The sequence below is a fragment of the Leuciscus leuciscus genome (assembly GCF_965113295.1).
Source record: "Leuciscus leuciscus genome assembly, chromosome: 23".
NCBI lineage: Eukaryota > Metazoa > Chordata > Actinopteri > Cypriniformes > Leuciscidae > Leuciscus > Leuciscus leuciscus.
In genome coordinates this window covers 32,233,697-32,259,796 of record NC_138747.1, presented here as the reverse complement: position 1 = coordinate 32,259,796, position 26,100 = coordinate 32,233,697, and the positions used below count along the sequence as shown (strand labels likewise).

Below are 26,100 nucleotides of genomic sequence, written 5' to 3'. Positions count from 1 at the left end.
GGACTCCGCTGAAGCGGGGAGGAGATCGCGCGAACTGAATCGCGTAGCCGAGCCTGATGGTTCTCGCGACCCAGCGGGACAGTCTGGGAAGCTCTAGCCAGGCCTCCAGAAAGTGCACCAGCGGGGTCATACGAACCACAGACGTACCGTCGGTGGGGCAGCGAGGCGGAATGACCGGCACCGGCGAGGGTGGCATCGCGGCCCTGTGCGGGGGCACGGTCATTAACCGCGTCCTGCCAGAGGAGGCCAGGGGAGGGCGCGCGTCCCACGGGGGCGTGCTCTGGCAGGGGTCTGGCGACAGAGGGGGATGAGAGGAGCGTGGCCCGTGGGCGGCGCGTGCTGTCATCCCAGACCTCTGGGACAGAGGAGGGCGGCAGTGGCGGGACCCGAGGGTGGCGCGCACTGCGGCCCTCTGACTCTGTAGGCTCAGGATTGGGAATTTCGATTCTTTCTTTAACCACATTAGGGTGCTGCCCGTCGTGGGACGAGCAGCGGGGAGTGGAGAACAAAAGATTCTCCCCCGGCCCTCCACCGGGGGAAGGAGTGGCCCTGCTACCACCTCCTGTAGAGAAAAGAAAGCCAATCCTGAGCTGCCCGTCTCAGGAGCGCCGCTTAGCCTGGCGTTTAGCGGGCCGCGGGGCTTTTCAAGAGTGCTGCTTAGGCTGGCGTGGCAGTCTAAGGGGCGGAGACGGGCAGCGCCGCCCTCCTGCGACCTCCTCCTGCTCATGGCCAGTGAAGGCCCGAGGGGAGGAGCCGCATGGAGGTGGCCTCGGCGGGAAGCAGACTAAGGAGACCGCACGGACGGATGACCGTCGGTGCAGAAGGCCTCAGTCTGCTTCTGGGGGGGGGGGTCAAAAACTGTAGGGTACAGTCCTCAACCACACCGCCGAGGAGCCCAGCCTGGGACATGAGGGAGCTGAGAAAATGAATTCTCAGACCCCCTCACATCAACCTGGCTGAGCCCATGTCTGGACCACTCTAGTGGACACCACCTGACCCAGGATCACGCAGGTACCGATGTCGCCCGAGAGCGAGGTCAGTAGTGTGCGCGGCGGAACGACCAAGCCGGGCATGGGAGGCATAGCGTCCCAGCAAGGGGGCGTGGTCGAGTTTCCGCGTTCTGTCAGTGTTGGCCAGGGAAGGACTAGCGTTCCACTGCGGCCGGTTCCGACAGAACTCCCGAGTCAGCACTGCCTCGAAGGCGAAGGCGACACACAGCACTGCATGCCTGTGCCACGATAGTGACAGAGAACATACAGCCCATGATCGCCACGCGATCGAGTGCAGCGAAGGCGGAGGACGCCCGCGGGCCGGAAGCGTCCTGATGCACATCCGGGAAGCCTACAGCGCTCAGGGGGAGGGCGGCGCCACTCCAGCCGATGCTTTCAGCTGCCCGGGAAAGCATGGCCATCAGCTCTAGATCTGACTCGACTAACGCTGACACTCCAGAGGGAGGCAACGCAGTCGAATCCTCATTTCCAGAGGAATCAAGCCCGCCTTGTGATGCTGTGAGTGACATGACACCACCTGCTGGAGCCCCGAATGAAAACACTGGGTCCCTAAGAAGAACCAGGTACACACGGAAGCCCCACGGTTTGCGATGTGGAGGGGGGCGTGGCCCGAGGAATGCTCGTCGGTATTATGCCACACTGTAACCCTCAGATCACCCTGGCCACCAGCCAAAGTATCCCCTCTCGAGGAAGAGATAGATTGGGGTGTGGCAGAGGGGACTCTACCCACACGGGGATCATTGAGTCTCGATCTATAAACATCGCGATGGTCACATTCCCGCAGAGAAAACGTGACTCACCCACGAGCGCTGCCGAGCGTGAATCAGCCCAACACGCGAAACAGCGCTCGTGACCGTTAGGCAGATGAATCACGCGCCCACATCCAGTAAATACACGGGCGAGCCGTCTTGAAAAAGACGTGCCTCGTGCAGCTCTTTTAGAGAGAGGAAAAGCTCAGCAGAGTGCTGAAGCGCCCAGGGAGAAACACACACACTGTCGGCAGATCACTGCCCAGATCAGCAGCAGGCAATGCGATCTCGCTGGAACACGCCGTCACACCAACACACTGAAGAGCCGCTCGTCTCGTAGAGTGAAGATGATACAGAATAGCTTGTAGGAGTGAAGAAAACTCTTGGCTCCGAAGCGAAAACATATCTGCATTGTGCCAGCGTACTTCCTTTTATACCCCCTGCGGCGGGCGGAGTTACGCTAGGCAAATTCCGCAGACCCATGGCATTTCATTGCCATTGGCTCGTTTTATATACTCGAAGGTGATAGGCTTCTAAGCGAAACCCCAATCGTCGTCATCCGACGTAACTCGGAGTGACCACGAAAGGGAACACATGTTCACTATTAACTACAACTTTTGCCTCAATAAACTCCTGATTACTGCATATTAATAGTTAGTAAGGATGTTAATGCAGGTATTTGTAGGATCATATGGGATGTAGAATAATATGTGCAATATTAGTTAACATTAGACAATGTATTTACTAACATGAACTAACCATGAGCAATACATTTGTTACTGTATTTATTAATCTTTGTTAATGTTAGTTAATAAAAAATACAGCTGTTCATTGTTTGTTCATGTTAGTTCACAGTGCATTAACTAATGTTAACTAAAATAACCTTTGATTTTAATAACGTATTAGTAAATGTTGAAATTAATATTAACTAAGATTAATAAATGCCGAAGTATTGCTCATTCTTAGCTGATGTTAACTAATGAACCGTATTGTAAAGTGTTACCATACTAATAAACAGCCAATATCCTAGTCATATGCATGCTAATAAGCAACTATAGTTAATAGTGAGAATTGGACCCTAAACTAAAGTGTTACCAAAATATAAAGTGTTAATTATATAATTATTTAATTTGACATAAATATAATTAATATATTTAGGTTTAAATGTATATATTCATACTTGTGTTTAGTGCACTTCATCAATGCATCCTTGCCGAATAAAAATATTAATTTCTTTAAAAAATAATCAACATCAGATGTTGCTAAATTACTCATTTACTGGAATAAATTACATTTAACACTTATAACGAACAGCCATATGTTGCCCGCATTAAAGCAATGTGATGTGAAAACATCAGGGACAATCAAGCGATTACGCCTAGAAATGAAATCCACCAGTGATGTAATTACAGCACAACATTTACTTACAGTGTGTTAATTATCCTGTAACTTCAGCCTTACGTAACCATCACAGATCTGAGTCCGGATCGCTTTACTAACACACTGTGGCTGTAAATGCCAATGTTCATGAACTCAAGTGGATTATTAATCTAGAAAGGTCAGTTCTTGTTCATCAGAACCACTTTGTAATGGTTGAAGATGACATGAGCATAATTGCATAAGCTTCATTAGAAAGTGGCTTGACATTTTATGAGAGCAACATACAAGAAATAAGTTGTTTTTGTGTGATCTTCAAGTTTCTCGATGTGCCTCTTCACAAAAATGTAAAGACACACAAACAGGGTCTGTACAGCCAGCCTGATCTCATGAAATGTGTCTCTATTGCACGCATTGGATTTATCGTGCAATTTATACGCAAAAATGTGTTTTTACGTGCATTTGATACGCAGTTTTCGCGTGCATGGTAATATGCACGTACCCCTCGCCACTAACCCTACCCAAGGGGTTTTCAGTGCGTATCATACAGTATTGCACTGGTTTTGTCCATCCTTCTGTTAGACTGTCTCACACATGAATTATGTTGAATATCTGTCAGCTGTTAAATTTAACTACACAATTAAATAATACCAGTTTAGCTCAACCAATCACTGAGCAATGCTTCATTGTGTTCAGTCTGTGTGTAAAAAGAGCATTAGCAATTAAAGACAAAACACTTCAGCAAAACATGATCAGCTCAAAGTGTCTGAATCATTTTTGGTCTCAAATGTTACTGGTAGTCCCTGTAAGAAGAATATTTGGGTATAATATGTCACAGTTTACTGTATTTTGCTCTCCTCGCTTACAGTAATGAACTATAGTGTCCTGCACACACTAGTAAAACATATCAAAAATGATATCTGGTGTCTGAATACATTTTTTAACTGCATCAGCTGATCTGATAACTCTGAGTTCTTGTCCTATTTTATTACATTTTCTAAACTATAGCGAATAATCTGTGATAATGTAAGAAATGTTGAACATGTCTGAATTGCTTGTAAAAACAAATTTTCGCGTGTAAATTGCATGATAAATACAATGCGTGCTATGAGACCGGGTTGCTACACTCTCAGAAAATAGGTACAAAAGCTGTCACTGGGACAGTACCCTTCAAAAGGGTTCTAATATGTACCATTTAGGTACTAATATGTACACTTTTTGGTACCAATATGTACCTTTGAGGGACAAAAATGCACTCTTTAGGTACAAAGGTGTACCTTTTGAAAAGGTACCGCCACAGTGACAGCTTTTGAACCTTTTTTTCTGAGAGTGTACAGCTCTGAATGAGACTGGTGCTCAGGTGCTCATGCACTATCACTCACCTTTGACCAGTGTGTGTTTGTCCGTCGGCGAGGATCTGGCAAGCACTCGCAGTTTAGGCCAGACTTTATCAATGCGCTCCTGCTCAACCTGTGAGAGACAGAAACCCACATCTGAGACAGGCGTCCATCATGGTGCCAGGGGATACGCAAAATAACCAGTCGTATATAACATGAAACATGACATTTCTTGTTGTAATGAGGTTCAACATTCATCAGAGAAGTCACTGCATTAACATACAGTATAAATGATTTGACAGTGTATTAATCATTCACATTTGGCTTGTTTGTTTGAATGGCCACCTATCAAATGTGTTCAATAACTGTCTACATCAATAACAGCAGTGCATTACTTGCAGAGAGTATAAATGCGACTAATGTAATCACAACATAATAAAAAAGCCCCATAAATTATGCGAGTCCTGGAACGCAACAGCATCAGGGCCACAGACGGTTATTTGCTCTGGGTTCAATATGCATTAAGCTCTCTCGACAGCATTTGTGCAGTGATGTTGATTACCACCGACAGTCATTTCAACTCGGCCTTTGGTGTTTTTCAATGCAAAAAGCAAAAAGCATGTCTATCGTAATGCACTTTCCATGAGGCCAGAGTTGCTAAGGCTTTAAAAGCAGAATTTTAAGCTTACTGACATACCGTGATTCCTATAAGGTGTGTGTCAGCACTGATTTACAAATGCATGAAAGACATGTTACTTTCCATAAAAAGTAACTAAGTAATGCAATTAGTTACTTTTTGGGGGAGTAATGCAATATTGTAATGCTTTACTTTTGAAAGTAACTTTCCAGGCCATATCTCTCACAAATAGTGGAATTTCCTAAATACTGATCATCTTTTCAAAATCCTTAAAGTTTATTTAGAGGTTGAAATTAGACTTTGATTTTAAATGTGACTATACTGTATCTCTGTTGCCGTTTACACATGATCGCCATCATTGTGATTTGTTATTAAAATGCTTTAGGACCTTGTAGGGCTACACGATTAATTGTAAAATAAATAAATAAATAAAAATCGCAATCTCGATTCAAACACAATCTCATTCCTAAATGCTCTATGTCTATTAAAATTTTGACATGTACAATCACAGCGAACATTCAGATCTGAGTTCTGATCCAGAGAGAGCCGTTATCATGAATAGATGTGAAACAGCTTCACAAACAGTCTTTAACACACAGTATCATTAATTCTGTCTTACAATCATTCAGATTATCACAGAAGTACTGAGATAAAAGTTTATAGTTTAGATATAAACACTGATGTCTACGGTAGAGAGCAAAATAGAGTAAATCACCATTTGAAATAAAGACTGTATCAATTACATTGTTACACCAGTAGGTGGTGACACGTGACCGTAAACAAATGTATTTGTCATTGAATCATTCACTCAAGAGATTCGTTCAAAATCGCTGATTCATCCATTAATGAAGTGAAGTCGTTATGAGTGAGTCATTGAATCATTCATTCAAGATATTCGTTCAAAATCGCTGATTCATTCAGTAATGAAGTGAAGTCGTTATGAGTGAGTCATTGAATCATTCACTCAAGAGATTCGTTCAAAAACGCTGATTCATCCAGTAATGAAGTGAAGTCGTTATGAGTGAGTCATTGAATCATTCATTCAAGATATTCGTTCAAAATCGCTGATTCATGCAGTAATGAAGTGAAGTCGTTATGAGTGAGTCATTGAATCATTCACTCAAGAGATTCGTTCAAAAACGCTGATTCATCCAGTAATGAAGTGAAGTCGTTATGAGTGAGTCATTGAATCATTCATTCAAGAGATTCGTTCAAAAACGCTGATTCATTCAGTAATGAAGTGAAGTCGTTATGAGTGAGTCATTGAATCATTCATTTAAACCAATTTTTTTAATAATTCATTCAGATTCATTAAAGTGGAAATGTAAATTTCTTCAGCAACAAATACATATTGTGGGATTTCATCCACTCTCTCGGGTTTTCCTTCGTAATGTAGTTGGGTATGCATGTGTGAGTGGCTTTATCTAAATGATATGCAAACAACTCACATGTTATGTGACAGAGTCTTTCTCTTCTAGAAAAACACAGGAAAAATATGAATGACTCATCCTGCACTACACAGATCTTTGTCTCAGAATGTGAATGTCTCTGACTCTCGATGTAGAAAATCTGATATTGTTGCACCATTACTTAAAGAGATTCGTACCTTACTTATAAAGTATTATTTCTTATTTTCTATGGTATTTGATATTCTGCCACAAATGCTGTCCATAGAGCTTGATTGGTTATGTTTGATGTATTGTCCTGATATGAGTACCTCTCCCTTCTCATTCCTGATCCTCCTGTTGAACTCTTTCCCGTCGATGCACAGAAAGTCTTCTCCGGGCTGGATGATGCCACATTTGATAGCGATCGCTCGTGCCGTGTTGATGTTGTCTCCTGTCACCATACGCACAGTGATTCCAGCACGCTGGCATTTCAGGATGGCGTCGGGCACCTGCGGGCACAAGAGGTATCAGCGGGCATTAGCTCGCTCCAGAGGAAAGGGTAAACCGCAGTGCAGCAGTGAATGAGAACACATTCTCTCCTGACTCCTCTACTGGCACCACTGAAACCAGTGAGCGCTCATTAGGAGGAATTCAAAGAGCTCCTGTTAGCCCCTCTAGCCTAGTTAGCCCCTCTAACTACCTAACATTTCAGTCAGTTTTGGACTTACCATTTTCATGTTTAAATATACAGTGTGTTTCATATTGTGCTGTTCAGCAATTTAGTATCGTCATTATATCAGTGTAGATGTAGCTGGACCAAAATACAATCATTAAAATATCAAGTAAATAAGTATTGTGATACTTGGTGCCGCAGTAACACTCTTGTCCCAAAAAGTATTGCTATACCACGATAGGCTACTCAATATGTTGTTCCACGGTGAGTCATTTTTCACTGTTGCACCTACACAAAATTTGAGGGTTCCCCCACCTGCCAAATCCCACTTTAACCACTGCGCGTAACTAATGTAAATCAAGCAAGCTAGTGTGCATAGGCCACGAAGTGTTGGCAAAATAACACATTAGCGGAGCGGAGAGAATAATATGGAATTTTGCACAAAATAAATTCAAGCACTTTTAAGGACGTGTATCTGTGTGTGTTTATTTTCCAAAATTTTCCAGGGCCTTGAATTTTTTTTTCCTTCAGATTCAAAAACTTTCCAGGATTTCAAGGACCCGCGGGAATCCTGTATGCAGTGCTGGATTTCTCAGGCAACAAAAGACAGAATGATTCATCTGAAGGAGTAAGAGCCTAAAACCAGCCAACAGACCAGCTCAGACCAGTTCAGACAAGCTCAGACCAGCTCAGACCAGTTCAGACCAGCTCAGACCAGATCAGACCAGTTCAGACCAGCTCAGACCAGCTCAGTCCAGTTCAGACCAGCTCAGACCAGCTCAGACCAGTTCAGACCAGCTCAGACCAGCAAACTCTAGGCTGGGTTTAGGAAGCTTTTTTTCCAGTATGATTTTGTGGTCGTCTTCATTCAGATTTATGTTGAATCAAGCGATGTGAGTTATTTAGACAGTGGGAATCTAAAATATTTGGAAGTCAAATGCGCAATTTGAATCTATTGCACACACAGCATATATCAGGGTAATTATCGTTAACTAAAACTTTTTTTATTTATTATTCTGTTAATTGCAATTAGGCTGAAATAAAATGAAATGTAAATATTAGTTGAAAAACTTAAACTGAACGCAAATTAAAAATGTTGCCTTAAAAATGTTGGCAATAAACTGAAATAAGATTGAGTTGAAGCACTGAAAATATAAGATAGATAGCTAGCTAGATAGCTAGATAGATAGATAGATAGATAGATAGATAGATAGATAGATAGATAGATAGATAGATAGATAGATGTTGGTCTAGACACTAAAGCGATAGATGATATCTGATTGACTAGACGTTGAAGTATTTCTGAGAAACATGAAGACGAGCCGGTCCCGCTAAACTCATCAGGAGAAGAGGAAGAGCCTCATCAATAAAACACCACGGCAGAGGAAGGTGACGCGGTAACTTTAGACATTCAACACTAATGGATTTGTTTACAGATCCTTAGGTTTCGGCTGTTTATTAGGGAAAGGAATGGCTCACGTGTCCCGTCAGGTAACAGAACGCCAAATCTGTGTCACCATCGTCAACGAGTTTTCAAAGTGCTTTTGCACAAACCCATTCAATCCAAAGCAGGACAACAGAGGATTCACCCTGCAGTCAGACCTTCATCAGTGTTCCTTCATTCATGCTGATATATTCTGTTATTCCTCTTTCTGAAAGAAGCCTTCAACAAACTGACAATTACTGAGCGTGGCTCTAGAGACGGAGAACGAGAGCAAAGAAACAGCGGATGAAAAGAAGAGGTTAAATAATGCATCAGTATAGACGCTTCTTCAGTCCCCGTGCGTGAAGATGAAAGATCATTTGAGAACCGGGCCACTCTTTCACAATATCACATCTGATGCAACATCTCTACCGATTCCCAATATTATCCTGCAATCTCAAACCACATGCACTGGATAGTGTTTCTGCAAGACAAAAACCCCTCGGGCCCTATCTTACACCCAGCGCAAGTGACTTTGTACAGCGACGCATGTATCATTCCTATTTCTCACCCGAAGCACAGCAGACTTTTCCCTCCACAGACGCACGTCGGTAAATTAGGGAATGAACGTGCGCTCCCGGGGGCGGTTCAGAGAAAAGAGGAGGCGTGTTCCGGCGCAAACGTTCCCTGGTGCTATTTTGCAGTTCCAGAAAACAATTCCGCCACAGACCAGGAGAAACCTCGTCTAAAGTCAGTGGCGCGTTATTCAGAGGCTATTTTAAGAGCGCATGCTTGGCCATAATGTAGCGTATGCACAACACACACACACTTTGCTTCTCTCATCTACACAGACGCAGCAGTTCACATTTTTAGAAAACCATACATTATTACAAGGAAAAACATTAACACACGAGGGAAATCATTGTGGTGTCCATGAAGATGTGAAAAAATAGTCATAAATCTAGCTTACACATTTACCCAAATTATTATACGCCTGTTTAAGCGAAGCTAATCTGGGTGTGTTTCTCCATCCCCAATGTCACTTCTCTGTGTTTTACGGCCCTGATGAGAACGTCGGTCTCCTCGGCTGTGAACCGCTCCTGGCGTGCGTCTGGCAAATCCGCCGTTATAAGAGCAATCCGCCATGGAACAAGCGCGCCTGCTCTTAAAGGGAATGTGAGATGACGCTCTGATTGATTTATTTCACGTTACGCCCAAACCACACCTATGAGTAATGAAGCGACTTCAGACCAACACATTTTAGATTTGCGTCGAACGCAAGAGTCATTTATCCCGCCGGTATAATAGCAACAGCGCCCGAGATCCGCACACAAAGTTACTTGCGTTTCACATTTGATACTTGTGTTTCAGATCGTTAAAATAGGGCCCCTTGTGTTGCATTTACACAGTAAACTTGCTGAAAACCGTCCGTTGTCTAATTGATAGTTACTGTACACTCTAAAAACAAACTTTCAACCCACGTTTGGGTCAAATATCAACCAACCCAACCATTGGGTTATTTTTGTCCATATTTGACTCAACCATTGGTTGAAACAACCCAGCATTTTTTAGTGTAAGACATTTTTAGCAAGTAAAAGACTTTTAGTATAATTGTACAACCGTCCATCTTCAGCTCGTGCTTCACGTGTCTACTTTCAGTGAAATCTTTACGGATTTTTATAAAGTAAATGTAAGAATAACTTCGATATTGTTAGTAATTTTTCAAGATGAACACTGGACTGAAGCGACTTTGGTTTACTTGATTATCCAGAAATCCTGTTTTTGAAAAATCATGATCCATCAGGCTTTTGAGGAAGGTTTATTTGTTGATCTCTAAATCATCATTGTATTGCGTTGCATTATTATATGTTTAAAACTACAGAGCTTTGATCATAAAACTAAGCATGTAAATATCATCTTACTAAAACATATTATTGGAAGATATTGGGTGACGACTGATATTTATATGATTTTTGTTTTGTTTTTTGCAACTAGTCTGATCTCATTGATTTACATTACAAACTATCAGAATTTCATCTCACTGTTTTGCCATATTAATATCAGAATCTGCTCTGAATAAATTTGAGCTGTTTTTCCTCCATATTCTCACTATATCATACTATATGAGGTATAAAAACCTGATGTTTCAAATATGATACAATATGGGTTCATAAAGGTTCAATAAAAGTCAGTTTAAAAAAACTAATTTTCAGACTACTATTTCATATCACAGGTTTCCAGGGTTAAGATAGTGTGTATTAAGACTAGACATCAACTAGACAATTTTGAAAATATATAGCTTTTCACATATTTAGCAAAAAAGCTGATGCGGAGGTCACATTACAGGTGTGTTCTCATGCATAAAATGCAAAATATTTCGAATAATAACCATGACATGATCAAATATGAAGAAAGTTCTTACCTCAGGTCTGACAGGATCCTCAATTCCAACGACACATATTGCGGTCAGGTCGGTCAAGATGTTGTTCTCGTCCTCCCAGTTGGGCTCGGGGTTTCCGGAGAAGTCCCGATAGGCCACACAGATGGTCCTGAGTCCGTTACACGCCATGGGCTCGATGATCTTCTTCACCATCTCGTCCCGGTCCCTCGGCCTGAACACGCGAGTTTCTCCAACATCGTTCAGAATAAGAGAACACCTGAACCAAACACACCAGAGTCACTCGTATCATTGAGTCCATGTGCACTTTCCAGCCGTTGGGTTTGTTTTATACATATTTGACCAATTTTTTAAACAACCCAGCAATTTTTAAGTGTAATTTTAGTATAATTGTCCAACCGTCCATCTTCAGCTCGTGCTTCACGTCTCTATTTCCTGTGAAATCTTTACGGATTTGTATAAAGTAAATGTAAGAATAACTTTGATATAAGATGAACACTGGAATGAAGCGACTTTGGTTTACTTGATTATACAGAAATAAAATAAAAAATGTGTTGAAAAATCATGAGCATCAAATATGATCCATCAGGTCCATATTTGTCGATCTCTAAATCATCATATATTGCATTGCATTATTATATGTTTAAAACTACAGAGCTTTGATCATAAAACTAAGCATTTAAATATCATCTTACTAAAAAATATTATTGGCAGATATTGGGTGACTATGGCAAGCCATTTTAGCTTAAATTGTACCCAGCGTTACTCGTCGTAATTGCATTTTTACTAGTAAAAAAATGAATTAAAGATATGTATAATTGCAGAGCTCTGTAATTGAATTAAAGAGCTCTGCAATTGCATTCTTACTAGTAACAACTGAATTAGAGAGCTAACGATTCAATTGTAGAGCTCCGTAATTAAAAATGAATGGAAGTCAATGGAGACATATGACTAGTAAAAATTCATTTGTAGAGCTCTCTAATTGAATTCTTACTAGTAAAAATGCAATTACGACGAGTAACGCTGGGTACAATTTAAGCTAAAACGGCTTGCCATAGGTGACGACTGTTTTTCATATGAATTTTGTGCAACTAGTCTGATCTCATCAGAATTTCATCTCACTTTCTTGCCATATTAATATCAGAATCTGCACCAAATTGCACATCTAAATCATTCCAGGCTCAGTAATTCAACATAACGACCTTCCATTTGCCATCGAGACGTTGAAATGCTTTCATGAAGAATTGTGGATAGACATCATAGAGCTGATGAAAGCCGCTCACTTTTTAAGGATGATTTCAGACGCTCCTTTGCTGTACATTCGGAAGTTTCCGTCGGGAAGCTTGATGACGGTGCTCATGGACTTCCTGGAGGAGTTAAACGTGTACACCTTGTAGAGCTTCTCCTCGGGGATCTGGTTGCGAACGGTCTGGTAGTCTCGCTTCAGGTCCAGAACCAGTCCCAGAAGGCCACACTCGGTTTTGTTGCCCACTTGTTTGGGAAGACCTCCCTCTTTATCTGCAGGCTGGAACGGTGGAAACACCAGAGAGGAATCAGAGACCAGTTACACAAGCTTTAACAGTTACACAAGCTACATACTGCATTAGAGTCAAGTCAAGTCAAGTCAGCTTTATTTATACAGCGCTTTTTGCAATATAGAGTGTTTCAAAGCAGCTTTACAGAGACAACAGGAAAATAACGCAACAGAGTTTGTTTCTGTTGTTAATAATTTAGTTCAATTATTGTTGAATATTAAATGTATATTAAATTCTGTTCTATTAATGTTGAGGATCATTAAGGGTTGCATAACATCGCAGTCGTACAGTATCAACAGGTTAGGGTTGGATGCCTAACAGAAGGAGAATATGTGATTTAGAATTATTTTTTTACAGCATTTTGCACAGCATTCTGGGTTTGATTTGTTATGAATCTCAAACTCAAAATATTAAACTTCATCGGGAACTGCTCTATATACAGACTCCGATCAAACTTTGATTTGTAGAATTCATTCTAGAGTGTGTATGAACTTTGTTGCATGAACTTTAATACATTTACATTTATTCATTTAGCAGATGCTTTTATCCAAAGTGACTAACAAATGAGAACAATAGAAGCAGTAAAAACTAATAATAGGACAAAAATATGCAAGTGCTGTGACCCTTCCAGTTTAATCTAACGCAGTACCAGTTGTTTTTAATTAATTTTTATTTATTTATAATCTGTAAAAAAAAAAAAAGAAAAGATAATAATAATAATCCGTTACATTTATATTGCTCTTTTTTCGGCACTCAAAGCACTTTATGGAAGGAGGGAATCTCCTCGACCACTTTACACTTTACACAATCTCTCACTGACACTGGGATTTAAAGATTCAAAATGTAACCAATGTTTTCATTTTCTATGGAAATTGTAATATATACATATATAGTGTGTATCATCATTTCATGCTTTAGCATGCTGGATAGTTTTCTTTTTGATTTCTATATTTATAACCCCTTTTACACTGCAAATATGCATTTTGTCCAAAGTTACTTTTAGTCCACTTATTACGTACGAACATTCTCCCCGGAGTTAAAGGCTCGTTTGTGTTGACAGACTCAATCGCTGGAGATCAAGTCACTTTTCTGTTCTTTAAACATCTATGATCCAAATCATCTTTCAAAGGGAAAGAACCTTCTTTACACCGATTACAGATAAAACTGATATAATGATTGTTTCTTACATCTGAATGCCTGAAAAAGCTTTAAAAAAAGAAATTTCATTTCACAAAACCTATTCAAATCTCATTATCTGCAGTTTAATCAAACATGTCTGAATTTTTCTCCAAACAATATCTCGCTAGAATTACTTCAGGGAATTTAATCGTATAATCTGTTTATTTATTTATGAGAAGAAATGCTGAAATGCCAAGACCTTGATTGTGAATTAACTTCACTGATTTACTTTCCCAGTATTTCTCATATCTAGGATCGTGGATCACTGCAAGCTCTTAAAAAGGTCCAGTGGGGTTCAGTATAGTACTCTATAGGGCTCTTGACTCAGTTTTATATAACCCTTTATGCCAAAAAGGTTTGATATAAGGAGACATGTCTTAAACAGCCTAGTGCTATTTACATGGTGCTGCAGGAATAGTTTACTATGTATTGTATGTTGACAATCTATAATGTGGATGGACAATACCAACATCAAGTGTTCAACATGTTAATGTTTTGACTGATCATAGAGAGCCATTGTTTGTTTTAAATGATTTCTTCATTGTGTAAGTTTGCATATGGCACATGTTAGATCTTAGCTGCCAGTGTTTTGGAGGTGGGCTCTGGTAGTGCGCATAGCCAGACCGTACCATTTTTCAAGATGGAGAGAGACATGAGTGCTATGAGGTGTTAAATGTTTGAGTTTGTGGTTGTATGTTATGTATGTTTGTATTATGATTATTGCATGTCAGAAATTAGTTCTTGAATATTAGTTATATTATTTAGGTGCCAATGTTTTGCTGTGGAATTCAGTGATGAGTGTTACGGGGAAAGGTTCCACCCCGTGACAATGGTTCGTCCCACTAGTGTTTGGCGGGAAACTTGTATATTTAAACCATTGTCTGCATGTTTGAGAGGGAATGTTGCGTCCAGTGTACACTGTGCAAACGCCTGAACATGTCTGAGGCGAGACATGCTGATATTTTGTGGATGTGCCACTAGACATTGTTTAGTGCCAGTTTTGCTGCTCACAGCATTTTTTATATATATTTTTTGCACTATGTGGACTACACCTTGTGAAATGCAGCTTCTAAAATAAACCACAACTGGCATTTTGAAAACCACTCCATTGTACTGAGCCTTCCTAAACTTCTCCAGGCCTCTCGACAACACTCTACAGGACACACTGTAGTAATACTGTATCTGAACGATTTAACATACGTTGCCTTGATCAAAAATGTTCATTAACTTCAGCATTGTGTGATACTATTTCAAAGTGATTTCTGTCATTTTGACTAATAATAAATTGCAATTACCTGTGAAAACAAACCTGGATTTGAGGAGAACAATGAGAGATTCATGCATTCCAGTGAATTATTAATGGGATATTTCATCAATTAAATTGGGAGAACAGACCACAAATGTGCTGTAGCCTATATGTATTGTCCTTTTTCATACTATTACAGCAGAATGCATAGAAAAAAAGAAGAAAAGAATCATGAGGAAAAGTGAAGAGAGCTCTTGCCATAGATATTCTTGTTATATTGTCACATTAAAATACCAAGTGTTACGTTATTCTCATGATGTCTGAAAATAAAACATGAAGATTCTGACTTCTTTATTCCAGACCCATAGGTCCATATCACAAAGTAAAGAAACCAAAAGAAAAGAATAACATGCAAACATAGATCTGTATACAACAAACAATATTTAAGAACATACAAACTTGAGTTCCAGTGCTTCCAGAACCAGGAGGAATACCTTGTATCACTTAATGTTGGATCATTTAAGACAATTATGATTGTATTTTTCGAATCACCCAATCAACACATGAAATTATACATATAAATCATTACCACAGCATGCAACGTAGGAACATCATTAGATACGAACATTTGGCTTGGGCTTGTCCACCCTGGGAGTTTAAGCAGAACTCTTAATGCATCATTAAATGCCACCTTTTCATTTTAGCTTTACTATATCTACATCTTAGATGTGCCGTGTAAAAGGACGTACAGTAAGCTCTAAAAAGTGCCATTTTAACATCACCTGTGATATTTGTAGGGCAACCTTATGATTTGAAACGATTCTTTTCAGTCTTTTTGAATGGAAGTTCCCCAAACCGGAAGAGCCACCCATAATTCAAAACGCAGTAAGATCTTCAGGAATATGGTGGATAATATCTCATATTTGCTCACCTGGGTCATTCAGAACTGCTCATGCGTTTGATGCGGATTTCGTGGCACCTTCAGAGAGGCGCTGGCATTGAACGCTCTCCTGAACAGCTGTCCTCTCCCTGGTCAACACACACTCCTATGAACCACGACATATGGCAAAACATGCACTGGCAGCAAATACTTCCTCTTTACGGCCCCATTCGGCTCCTGATCTCCACACGGGCCCTCGCTCTCTTCTCCTGCTCACTGCAGGGCCACCAGTGTCTCCTAGAAGGTCATTTTCATAGCACCTCTTTAATGTCCCAGCATTCCCTACACTGACAGTGACAGGCCATGAGGGAGGCGTTTTGCCAAAGCTGACTGGCTTAAAGGGATAGTTCACCCAAAAATGAAAATTAGCCCATGATTTACTCGCCCTCAAGTCATTCTAAGTGTATATGACATTCTTCTTTCAGACGAAAACAATCAGTTATATTAAAAAATGTCCTGGCTCTTCCAACTTTTGGCTTTATACTTTTTTAAGTCCATAAAAGTGCATCTATCCATGATAAAAGTGCATTTATCCATCATAAAAGTGCATCTATCCATGATAAATGTACATCTATCCATTATAAAAGTGCGTCTTTCCATCATAAAAGTGCATCTATCCATCATATAAGTGCATTTATCCATCATAAAAGTGCTTCTTTCCATCATAAAAGGGCATCTGTCCATCATATAAGTGCATTTATCCATCATAAAAGTGCTTCTTTCCATCATAAAAGTGCATCTGTCCATCATATAAGTGCATCTATCCATCATAAAAGTGCTTCTTTCCATCATAAAAGGGCATCTGTCCATCATAAAAGTGCATCTGTCCATCATAAAAGTGCATCTGTCCATCATAAAGTGCATCTATCCATGATAAAAGTGCTTCTTTCCATCATAAAAGGGCATCTGTCCATCATAAAAGTGCATCTGTCCATCATAAAAGTGCATCTGTCCATCATAAAGTGCATCTATGCATGATAAAAGCGCATCTATCCATCATAAAGTGCTTTATCCTCTGCGCTTCCACGTTCGTCATTACGTTGTGCGTCCGGTCAAGTGTTACTCTTTTGGTGTAAGTCGACTTGCGTAGGCCGTCTACTGGAAGCTAGTTATTTTAGTCTATAAAGTAAAATATGGATTAAATATATTAGTAGGAGTAGAAATATTTAAATAATAAAATAGGAGTAAAATATGAAATATGGATATTTTTCTTACACAAACGCATCACTTTGCTTCAGAAGGCCTTTATTAACCCACCATAGCCGTGTGGAGCACTTTTATCATGGATGGATGCACTTTTATGATGATAGATGCACTTTTATCATGGATGGATGCACTTTTATGGACTATATGGACTATATATAAAGCCATTCACTGCCATTATAAAGCTTGGAAGAGCCAGGACAGTTTTTAATATAACTCTGATTGTATTTGTCTGAAAGAAGAAGGTCATATACACCTAGGATGACTTGAGGGCGAGTAAATCATGGGCTAATTTTCTTTTTGGGTGAACTCTCCCTTTAAATGAGTGAGTGGCAGGCCGAGGAGTCGCGGAGAGGCTTTGGCAGAGTCTGTGAACCACATGGAGCGGCTGCAGCCGGACAAACGACTTTGCCCAAAATGAGTCACAACTTATCAAACACGAGACAGCAAGATATTTCACCTTGTCACGGGCACGAAGAAAAAATGCTCCCAAAATAGCATTTAGATTTACAAAGAAGCAGTTTTTTCCAGCATATACGAGTAGCAGGTATTTTGTCTAAGCATAACCCTTAGAAAACAAAACATGGTTCATGATAAAATACACCAGGGATGGGCAACTCTGAAAAATACTCCTGAAATGCATTTAGGGCCCTATTTTAACGATCTAAGCGCATGGTCTAAAGCGCACGGATCAAGTACACTTAGGGCGAGTCCGAATCCACTTTTCCTTGTTTAATGACGGGAAAAATGGTCGGCGGTCCCGGCGCATGGTCTAAAGGGGTTGTCTCTATTCTTTTAATAAGTAATGGGTGTGTTTTGGGCGTAACATGCAATAAACCAATCAGAGTCTCATCTCTCATTCCCTTTAAAAGCCGGTTGCGGACATGCCATGGCAGATTCGCTATTTACATGGAGGAATTTGCAAGCGGAAAGACCGAACGCCTCTCTAGCGAGGAAACGGATCTGCTCGTCTGCCGGACGCTAGTTATTTTAGACGATAAAGTTTTAAATATGGATATTTTTCTTACACAAACTCATCGCTTCACTTCAGAAAGCCTTTATTAACCCCCCCAGAGCCTGTGGAGCACTTTTATCATGGATGGATGCACTTTTATCATGGATGGATGCCCTTTTATCATGGATAGATGCACTCAGAGCCATAGAGAGAGAGAGTTGCGACACTCCCATAGACCTCCGTTGTAAATAATGGCGGCGCTTTTAACCGCCTACTTCCGGGATATGAAGATCGGAATAGTTCCAAACACTGTCATTTGGGCGTTGGACACCATTCACTTACATTGCTGCGCGTCGAGTTGTTCCAGAGTTAAGTTGCCGAAATATCGACCTCTTTTGAATTGTCAACTGTCTATATTGTATCAGAGGCCCTTTGCGATGCTTATACTGGTCTTCATTTGTACATGCACAGCGTAATTATTTATAATTTATGTTGGTTGTTTCAACCAATTTTCAAGCACTGCCTGCTAGCTAACGTTAGTTAGCTAGCGCGACTTCGTCAACTAAGAGTTCGGTAATGAATCGCTACCACCTTTATAGCAACTTTTATTTAATTTAATTTTTTGGGATATACTAACTTTTCATTATGTTATTATTGTCTTGAGTGAAGCGGCTTGTGAGAACAATGCTGGACCTTTAGGATTGTTATGGCCATCACAAGTCCTGTCTGTTTCATGGATCACCTGCCCCTGGTTTTTGTTTTTCTTGTTCACACACACAAGCACACATTTTTGTTGTCTGTCATTGTTTAATAAAAAATATTTTATTTGAAAACCTTCATTTGTATCAGCCATGCTTAAATTCGTTTTTAATCTGTTATAGTTTTGATAATGTGTATGGCCTTAATCTTAAAATAATATTCTTAGTCTTAACATGATCATGTTTCACGTTGTGGTCCTGGGGGTGGCCACTTTCATCAGAAGAAGTGAGCTAGCTTCTAAGCGAATTCTGAACGGACCGCCACGGCAGACCTCTTTGCGTGATCATGAAGGTAGGCTAATGGCTGAATCAAAATTTATAAGCAAAATCACGGGAATCAATAGCCTAATAAAGCAAAATCACGGGAATCAATAGCCTAATACAGCCCAGTTGTGCTAAAATAAATATCATGAGACGTCCATCATCAGATGAATGATATGGAAAAGTTAAGTTAGAGCCGCTAAAGCCAGTGCTACTACCCATGCGAACATGAACACTAAGCTTTTCCCTCCAAAAATATAGCCTAAAACTTATCTCCAAATGCAAAACTGACATTAACAAAGTGCAACAATGCAATAACAGCTGAAAAAGTACTTGGGTGTGTGTTTTATTTTATATTTACCGTTCAATAATGCAATCGCTGATGTCTGTCCCATAGAAGAACATGACAGCCAGCGTACCTTTTGGAACTATTGGGGCTTACATGAACCACGTGACAGCCATAGTGGCGACATCAAAGAGTGTCGCAACTCTCTCTCTCTATGGCTCTGGATGCACTTTGATGGACTTAAAAAAATATACAGCCATTCACTGCCATTATAAAGCTTGGAAGAGCCATGACATTTTTTAATATAACTCTGATTGTATTTGTCTGAAAGAAGAAGGTCATATACACCTAGGATGACTTGAGGGCGAGTAAATCATGGGCTAATTTTCATTTTTGGGTGAACTATCCCTTTTAGGTTATGAATAAGCTTGTCTGTTCCAAAACAATGGCAAAATTCACATTTAGGAGAAGCATTAAAAACTTACAGTTTCTCACTTCTGCTAAAATGGATCAGGGATTTTTATGACATCACCGCAGACTTCAGCTTCTCATCACATCTTCTGTCCAATCAAATGCTCTCTAGAATCTGAAGCTCCGCCCCCTATGCTATAAACACCACATGACCAAAGCGACCGTCGACACGTCACAGAGCTATATGTGTTGGAGTGTGTGTTCGGTTGCTCAAACGCTCAAGTTTTATTCTGGTCTACAACTGTACGATGGTTAAGAATGAAATGGCTCGAATTTATTCACACCGTCCTCTACTATTGAATCCAGCGAATCATCAGCGCTCGGATTCGCTTCCATGGTGCTGTCAGTCTGTGAGGTAAACTAAACGCTATTGGCTATTCGAAAAGGGGGAGGAGCCATTCAATATGTCCCGCCTTATCTTCCTGTTTCAGTGGAAATTACGGCAACGCATCAAACTAAGCTGCGTGATCCAAGGCACTTCAGTGGGCCTTAAAAGGTAATGGAGCTGTTCCCAGATTCCCAGGTCGAAGACAATTAAAAACACATTGTGCATTAATAAAACACAAGCAACATGTAAACCCCAAACTGATCATTTGTGCTCAAACGCACCTTTAAAAAAGATGTAAGAAGGTCCAACTGCAACTGTCTTTGATGTAACTAAGAATCCAGAGTTAACAAAACACACCGTAGCCGGTGACCTAGAGAACAGTGCTGAAACACACACACACACACACACTGCCGCATACGCACATGTAACCTCCAATCAAGAATTGATGGGATCCCGGGAACATGACATCAGTGTCAGACCTGACCTCTCCAATCACAGGGCCAGAAGGTCTGATGGAACATGTGGTAAAGAAACCTGAGCTCAGACTACCGGCTGCAGTATCAGTGTTCGTGTTCATCACCTGTGCCATGTCTCACATTGCAGGATTCCACTAACTCTTCCGTAGCCGCATACCGGTGAGACACGCTACATACATTATGAATGGCAAATCTGTATCAAGTCCAGGTCAAAGTTGCACAGATGCTTCAAACAGGTGGGCAGCCGTTCTGCCTGAGAACATGACATTCCCTCTGGTTGTGTTCTGGTCATTTAGGTCGGATACAATGCCTTTTCCTTTTCCCAATAATGCTAGTTAATAGGGGTGTAACGATACCCACGATTCCATACATATCACGATACTGAACTCACGATACGATATTAATGCGATACTCCAAGACATATGATAAAAGGTTTTGTTTTTTTGTTTTAAAACTGTTGATTAAAATGCTAAATTTGGTATTTCATAGTGTGTATAAATGAATAGTCTTGGACTTGGTGCTGAAACTCAAAGCACAGGACAATAGAGACACCAGAATAACAATATTCATGATTCTGAAGCTGAAAATACTGAATTATTGTAGATGAATATGCTTTCACTGTCACTGACTAGATATATTTATAATAATGTCGGACACTTTTACTGGTAACATCAGACATTTGGCATTATCAGGACACACACATATTCCACCACTGCATTATTATACATTATATTCAACATTATATATAGTAGTTTAATGTAGAACTGACACTAAAACTCTGAAAACTAAAAAAAATTATCACACAGTAATTTTTATTTTGGGTGATCTATATAGACAATACATATTGTCACTATCCACGATACATATTTTTGTATTGCGATATATTGTTACACCCCTACTAGTTAATATTACCACATTGGACAAAAATTTTTTTTTGCTTTGTGTTCCTGGTCAAAAATGTCTTGCCAACAAAAACTGCTTATAAATCTCTCATTATTATGTTGTTGCAAACTATTGGATTCAATATTTTTCTCAATTTTGTTTCATTCAATAAGCACAGGTTTTATATTTGTTTTTGACAACTGATTGATCGTAGACCTCATTAATCTGAACACATGCGCCTGAAGTGAATAAGCTTGAGTGAACTTTATTCACTCAGAAACTGAGGTGCAAGAGCTCAGATCAATGAGGCCTGCGATCAACCAGTAACAAAAACTCATTCAGAACCTGTGCTAACTGAGAGAAAACACTCTGACAAAAAGATTGAATCCAATATTTGATGATAATATTGCATAACGAGAGATTTAAAAGCAATTTGAAAGGCTGGCCATTATTGATTTGGAACACCAGATTCGGGGAATGATTAGTTTAATGATTAGGTTAATGAAGGATTGTTCTTCAGGGTGAGTTGGGAAGGAGGCTTTGAAAAGTTTCTGAAGCCGCTCTTGAGTTTCGGGTGAGGAAAAGGTTGTGCATTAATTACATAATGCAGCATTAAAGCATGGAAGCTTGCTGGATCTCTCACGGGATGAAGAGTTCTACTCATTTCAGTCTATGTTAAAACAAGATGTCTGGAATGATATGCGTATCCATGCTGTGTCTGGTTCTGAGAGCTCTCAGAGCTGGTCTCCTGGGACGAGTTCAGTACGTCTGCTGAGAGGAGGCGTTCGCTAGGCCTGTTTCAGCTCATCGGCATCTCAAAGCAAGATCAGGAACAGATCTGATTCCAGCACACAGAACCAAGAGTTGTGACTTTTGTTGATTCTTTTATTATTTTTCATAACTCATTGTCTCGACTGTTTCCAGACTGTTCTTTTATGGAAACCAACCCAATCTGGCGCTCCAAAATACACAGCGATTATTCTGCAGCGTTCTTGACTGTCAAAGAACACATATGGAGACGCACATGACAAACACAGTCCTAATTCCAATAAACTAGGATTTCATCTCTGTGTTAATAGGATACACTTTCAGCGATTTCGGTAACACTTTACAATAAGGTTCATTAGTTAACATTAGTTAACTACCTTAGTTAACATCAACTAAGAATGAACAATACTTCTTCAGCATTTATTAATATTAATATTAATTTCAACATTTACTAATACGTAATTAAAATCAAAGGTTGTATTAGTTAACATTAGTTAATGCACTGTGAACTAACATGAACAAACAATGAACAGCTGTATGGTATTTTTATTAACTAACATTAACAAAGATTAACTAATACAGTAACATATGTATTGCTCATTGTTAGTTCTTGTTAGTTAATACTGTACATAAACTAGTGTTAACTAATGAACCTTATTGTAAAGTGTTACCGCAATTTCTGTTTATTTGAAGCAAACTTTCTCTCTTGAACTTTTAGACAACACTTTATTTTACAGTGTCCTTGTTACATATGTTACATGTACTTACCGTAGTAATAACAGTAAATTATGCATAATTACATGCAACTAACCCTCAACCAAACCCTAATCCTACCCTAACCCTATAATAAGTACATGTAGTTGATTATTATTACTCAGTACTTAAATATATAATTACACTGTAACAATGACACCTTAAAATAAAGTGTAACCAACTTTTATAACACTGAGTATAATCCTCATTTTGAATACATAAAAAATAAAGGTTCCAAAATGTTTTTTTGTTTTGTTTTTTGCCATAGAATAACTATTTTTGGTTCCCCAAAGAACCTTTCAGTGATCAGTAATTAAACAAAAAAAAAAATATTAGTGTGAGATTAAATCTAAAGAACATTTTTCCAATGTAAAAAACCTTTTTGTGGAATGAAAAGGATGTTAAATGATGTTCTTGGATGTTAAAGGGGTGGTATAATGCCCTTTTCACAAAATGTAAAATAAGTCTCTGATGTCCCCAGAGTGTGTATGTGAAGTTTTAGCTCAAAATACCCCACAGATATTTTTATATATCATGTTAAAGTTGTCACTTTTTGAGGGTGAGCAAAAACGCACTGTTTTTGTGTCTGTCCCTTTAAATGCAAATGAGCCGCTGCTTCCTGCACAGAGGGCGGAGCTTCAAGAGCTCAATACAGCGAATCAGAATCCATCCTGCTTTAAAGAGCTCAGGCATTTTAAGCGTCAGATGGCTTATAATAAACAGAACGACATCATCTGCTGACGTTTACGCTAATATAGTTATCGTTAAAGTTATCTTTATAGCTATCGTTCTGGGTGTGAACAGGCTTTTAGAGGGTTTGACTGACATGAGGGTGATGTTTCATATATTTCTGCTGACCTTGTGGTGCTAATGTATTACACTGTATTACACTGTATTATTAATGTATTACACTGACTGGCCAAAAAGAAAGACGCCATTTGGAGAGTCTAGGATAGAGTCTTAAGAGTCCAAAAATTAATGCAACTCTTGATGGAAATAAATGTTGTGATGTTGCATAAGCGAAAAAATGACATGACGAATGTACACATTAATCCAGAACAAACTAAAGGCTAAAAGAGTCTGCAACGTCTTTGGTGCCAGGGCTGGCAGTGTATATGAGTAATATCTTGTGTTTATTCATTATTAACATTAAAGTCTATTGTTGCAAAGAAGTTGTAGCTGAAATAACACTGATTTAATTTCTTACCAGTATTTTAGTAGTATAGGCGCTGTTGAGGGCTATAGCATTGACCAGTGTCTCCAGGGTTTTGGCTGGGAGTGAGCTGGGCTCTGGGATCGTCTTGTAATGGAAATCCGCCACAAAGCATTGCACTGCCGTCATGCGGTTGGTGGTCAGCGTCCCAGTCTTGTCTGAGCAGATCGCCGTGGCATTGCCCATGGTCTCGCAAGCGTCCAGATGGCGGACCAAATTGTTGTCCTTCATCATTTTCTATCAGCGCAGACAAAAAAAGTATTAGTCATATTTATAGATAACCTGCTAATATAACAAGTTGTGGTAAAGTGCATTCTGGATATGACTAAAAACTGTGATGCACAGTCCTCTTTATCTACATGAGCAAGTGTCTACATAATAACCCTCTAGCTGGTTTGTATGGAAGCTTGTTTCCGCCACAGAATGAAAAATAAATACGGTAATTGCGAGTTTACATCTCACAATTCTCAGAAAAGATGTCAGAATTACTAGATATAAACTCGCAATTGCATGTTATAAAGTCAGAATTGTGTGATATAAAGTCGCAATTGTGTGTTATAAAGTCAGAATTGTGTGATATAAAGTCACAATTGTGTGTTATAAAGTCAGAATTGTGTGATAAAAAGTCGCAATTGTGTTATAAAGTCAGAATTGTGATAAAAAGTCAGAATTGTGTGATATAAAGTCAGAATTGCGTGTTATAAAGTCAGAATTGTGTGATAAAAAGTCAGAATTGCGTGAAATAAAGTCACAATTGTGTGTTATAAAGTCAGAATTGTGTGATATAAAGTCAGAATTGTGAGATATAAAGTTAGAATTGTGTGATATAAAGTCGCAATTGTGTTATAAAGTCAGAATTGTCTGATATAAAGTCGCAATTGTGTGTTATAAAGTCAGAATTGTCTGATATAAAGTCACAATTGTGTGTTATAAAGTCAGAATTGTCTGATATAAAGTCGCAATTGTGTGTTATAAAGTCAGAATTGTCTGATATAAAGTCACAATTGTGTGTTATAAAGTCAGAATTGTGAGATATAAACTTGTAATTCTGAGAATTATAATTTTTTCCTTAGAATTTGACTTCATAACACGCAATTCTGACTTTATATAATGCAATTCTGAGAAACAAAGTCAGAATTGAGAGACGTAAACTCGCAATTGTGAGATAAAAAGTCGTAATTATCTTTTAAAGTGCTTTATTCTGTGGCGGAAACAAGCTTCCATAGAAATGGGACATTTTGATGTTCATGTATGTTTTTTCGTGCTATAACGTATTGAAGTGGAAGAAAACACACGTGCTGCTGCTTGAAATGAGGAGCATCAGCAATTCATCACATTTAAGAGTGTCAAAACGCCACTTATTGTTTCAATTTTGTGATAAAAAGGACAGAGTTTGAAAGCTGAGACGTTTTTCGTATCAGAAGTAAGAAAACCTGAAGCTCTTTGTCATCATTGGAAGGGAAGCGCGCTACGAATAATGATTGGTGTGGGAAAAACGCCTGACTTGAACTATGGCTGATTCCCAAGGTCAAATAAAGCCTGCATTAATGTCGCTATTTTTAACTGTTAATGCATTATTGTCACGTGAACTGCGACAGCCCTAAACTCAACAGAAGAGACGTTTTCTTCACACACATGAAGAGGTGCAGTCTGACATGTTTCTCTGCACGCTTTTGATTGACAGGATATAATCGGCCCTGATCATCGGCTGTTTTTAAACAATCTGCCATTGGCCGACAGTGAAAATAATAGCTTTTATTGGCCAATACCGATTATTGGCTGATTAATAGGTGAATCCATAAAAACAATAAAATACAAATACTTGACATATATAATGAAAAAACAAAAACAGTG

The 26,100-nt window shown here is 39.5% G+C and overlaps 1 protein-coding gene across 12 annotated transcripts in view; it reads right to left on the bottom strand.

Annotated features, from left to right (window-relative positions):
* Window positions 1-26,100, bottom strand: part of atp2b2 (ATPase plasma membrane Ca2+ transporting 2) — a 186,452-nt gene that overhangs the window by 23,462 nt on the left and 136,890 nt on the right. For all 12 annotated transcript variants that reach the window (XR_014202070.1, XM_082156376.1, XM_082156375.1 and 9 more), the window contains 5 exons: window positions 24,241-24,483; window positions 12,276-12,517; window positions 11,017-11,251; window positions 6,828-7,007; window positions 4,519-4,606 (listed from right to left, as the gene is read on the bottom strand). Coding sequence is in view for 11 of the 12 variants with exons in the window: in XM_082156376.1 (XP_082012502.1) it covers window positions 4,519-4,606; window positions 6,828-7,007; window positions 11,017-11,251; window positions 12,276-12,517; window positions 24,241-24,483 (988 nt within the window). In the remaining variant the exon portion in view is untranslated. The remainder of the gene's footprint in view (window positions 1-4,518; window positions 4,607-6,827; window positions 7,008-11,016; window positions 11,252-12,275; window positions 12,518-24,240; window positions 24,484-26,100) is intronic.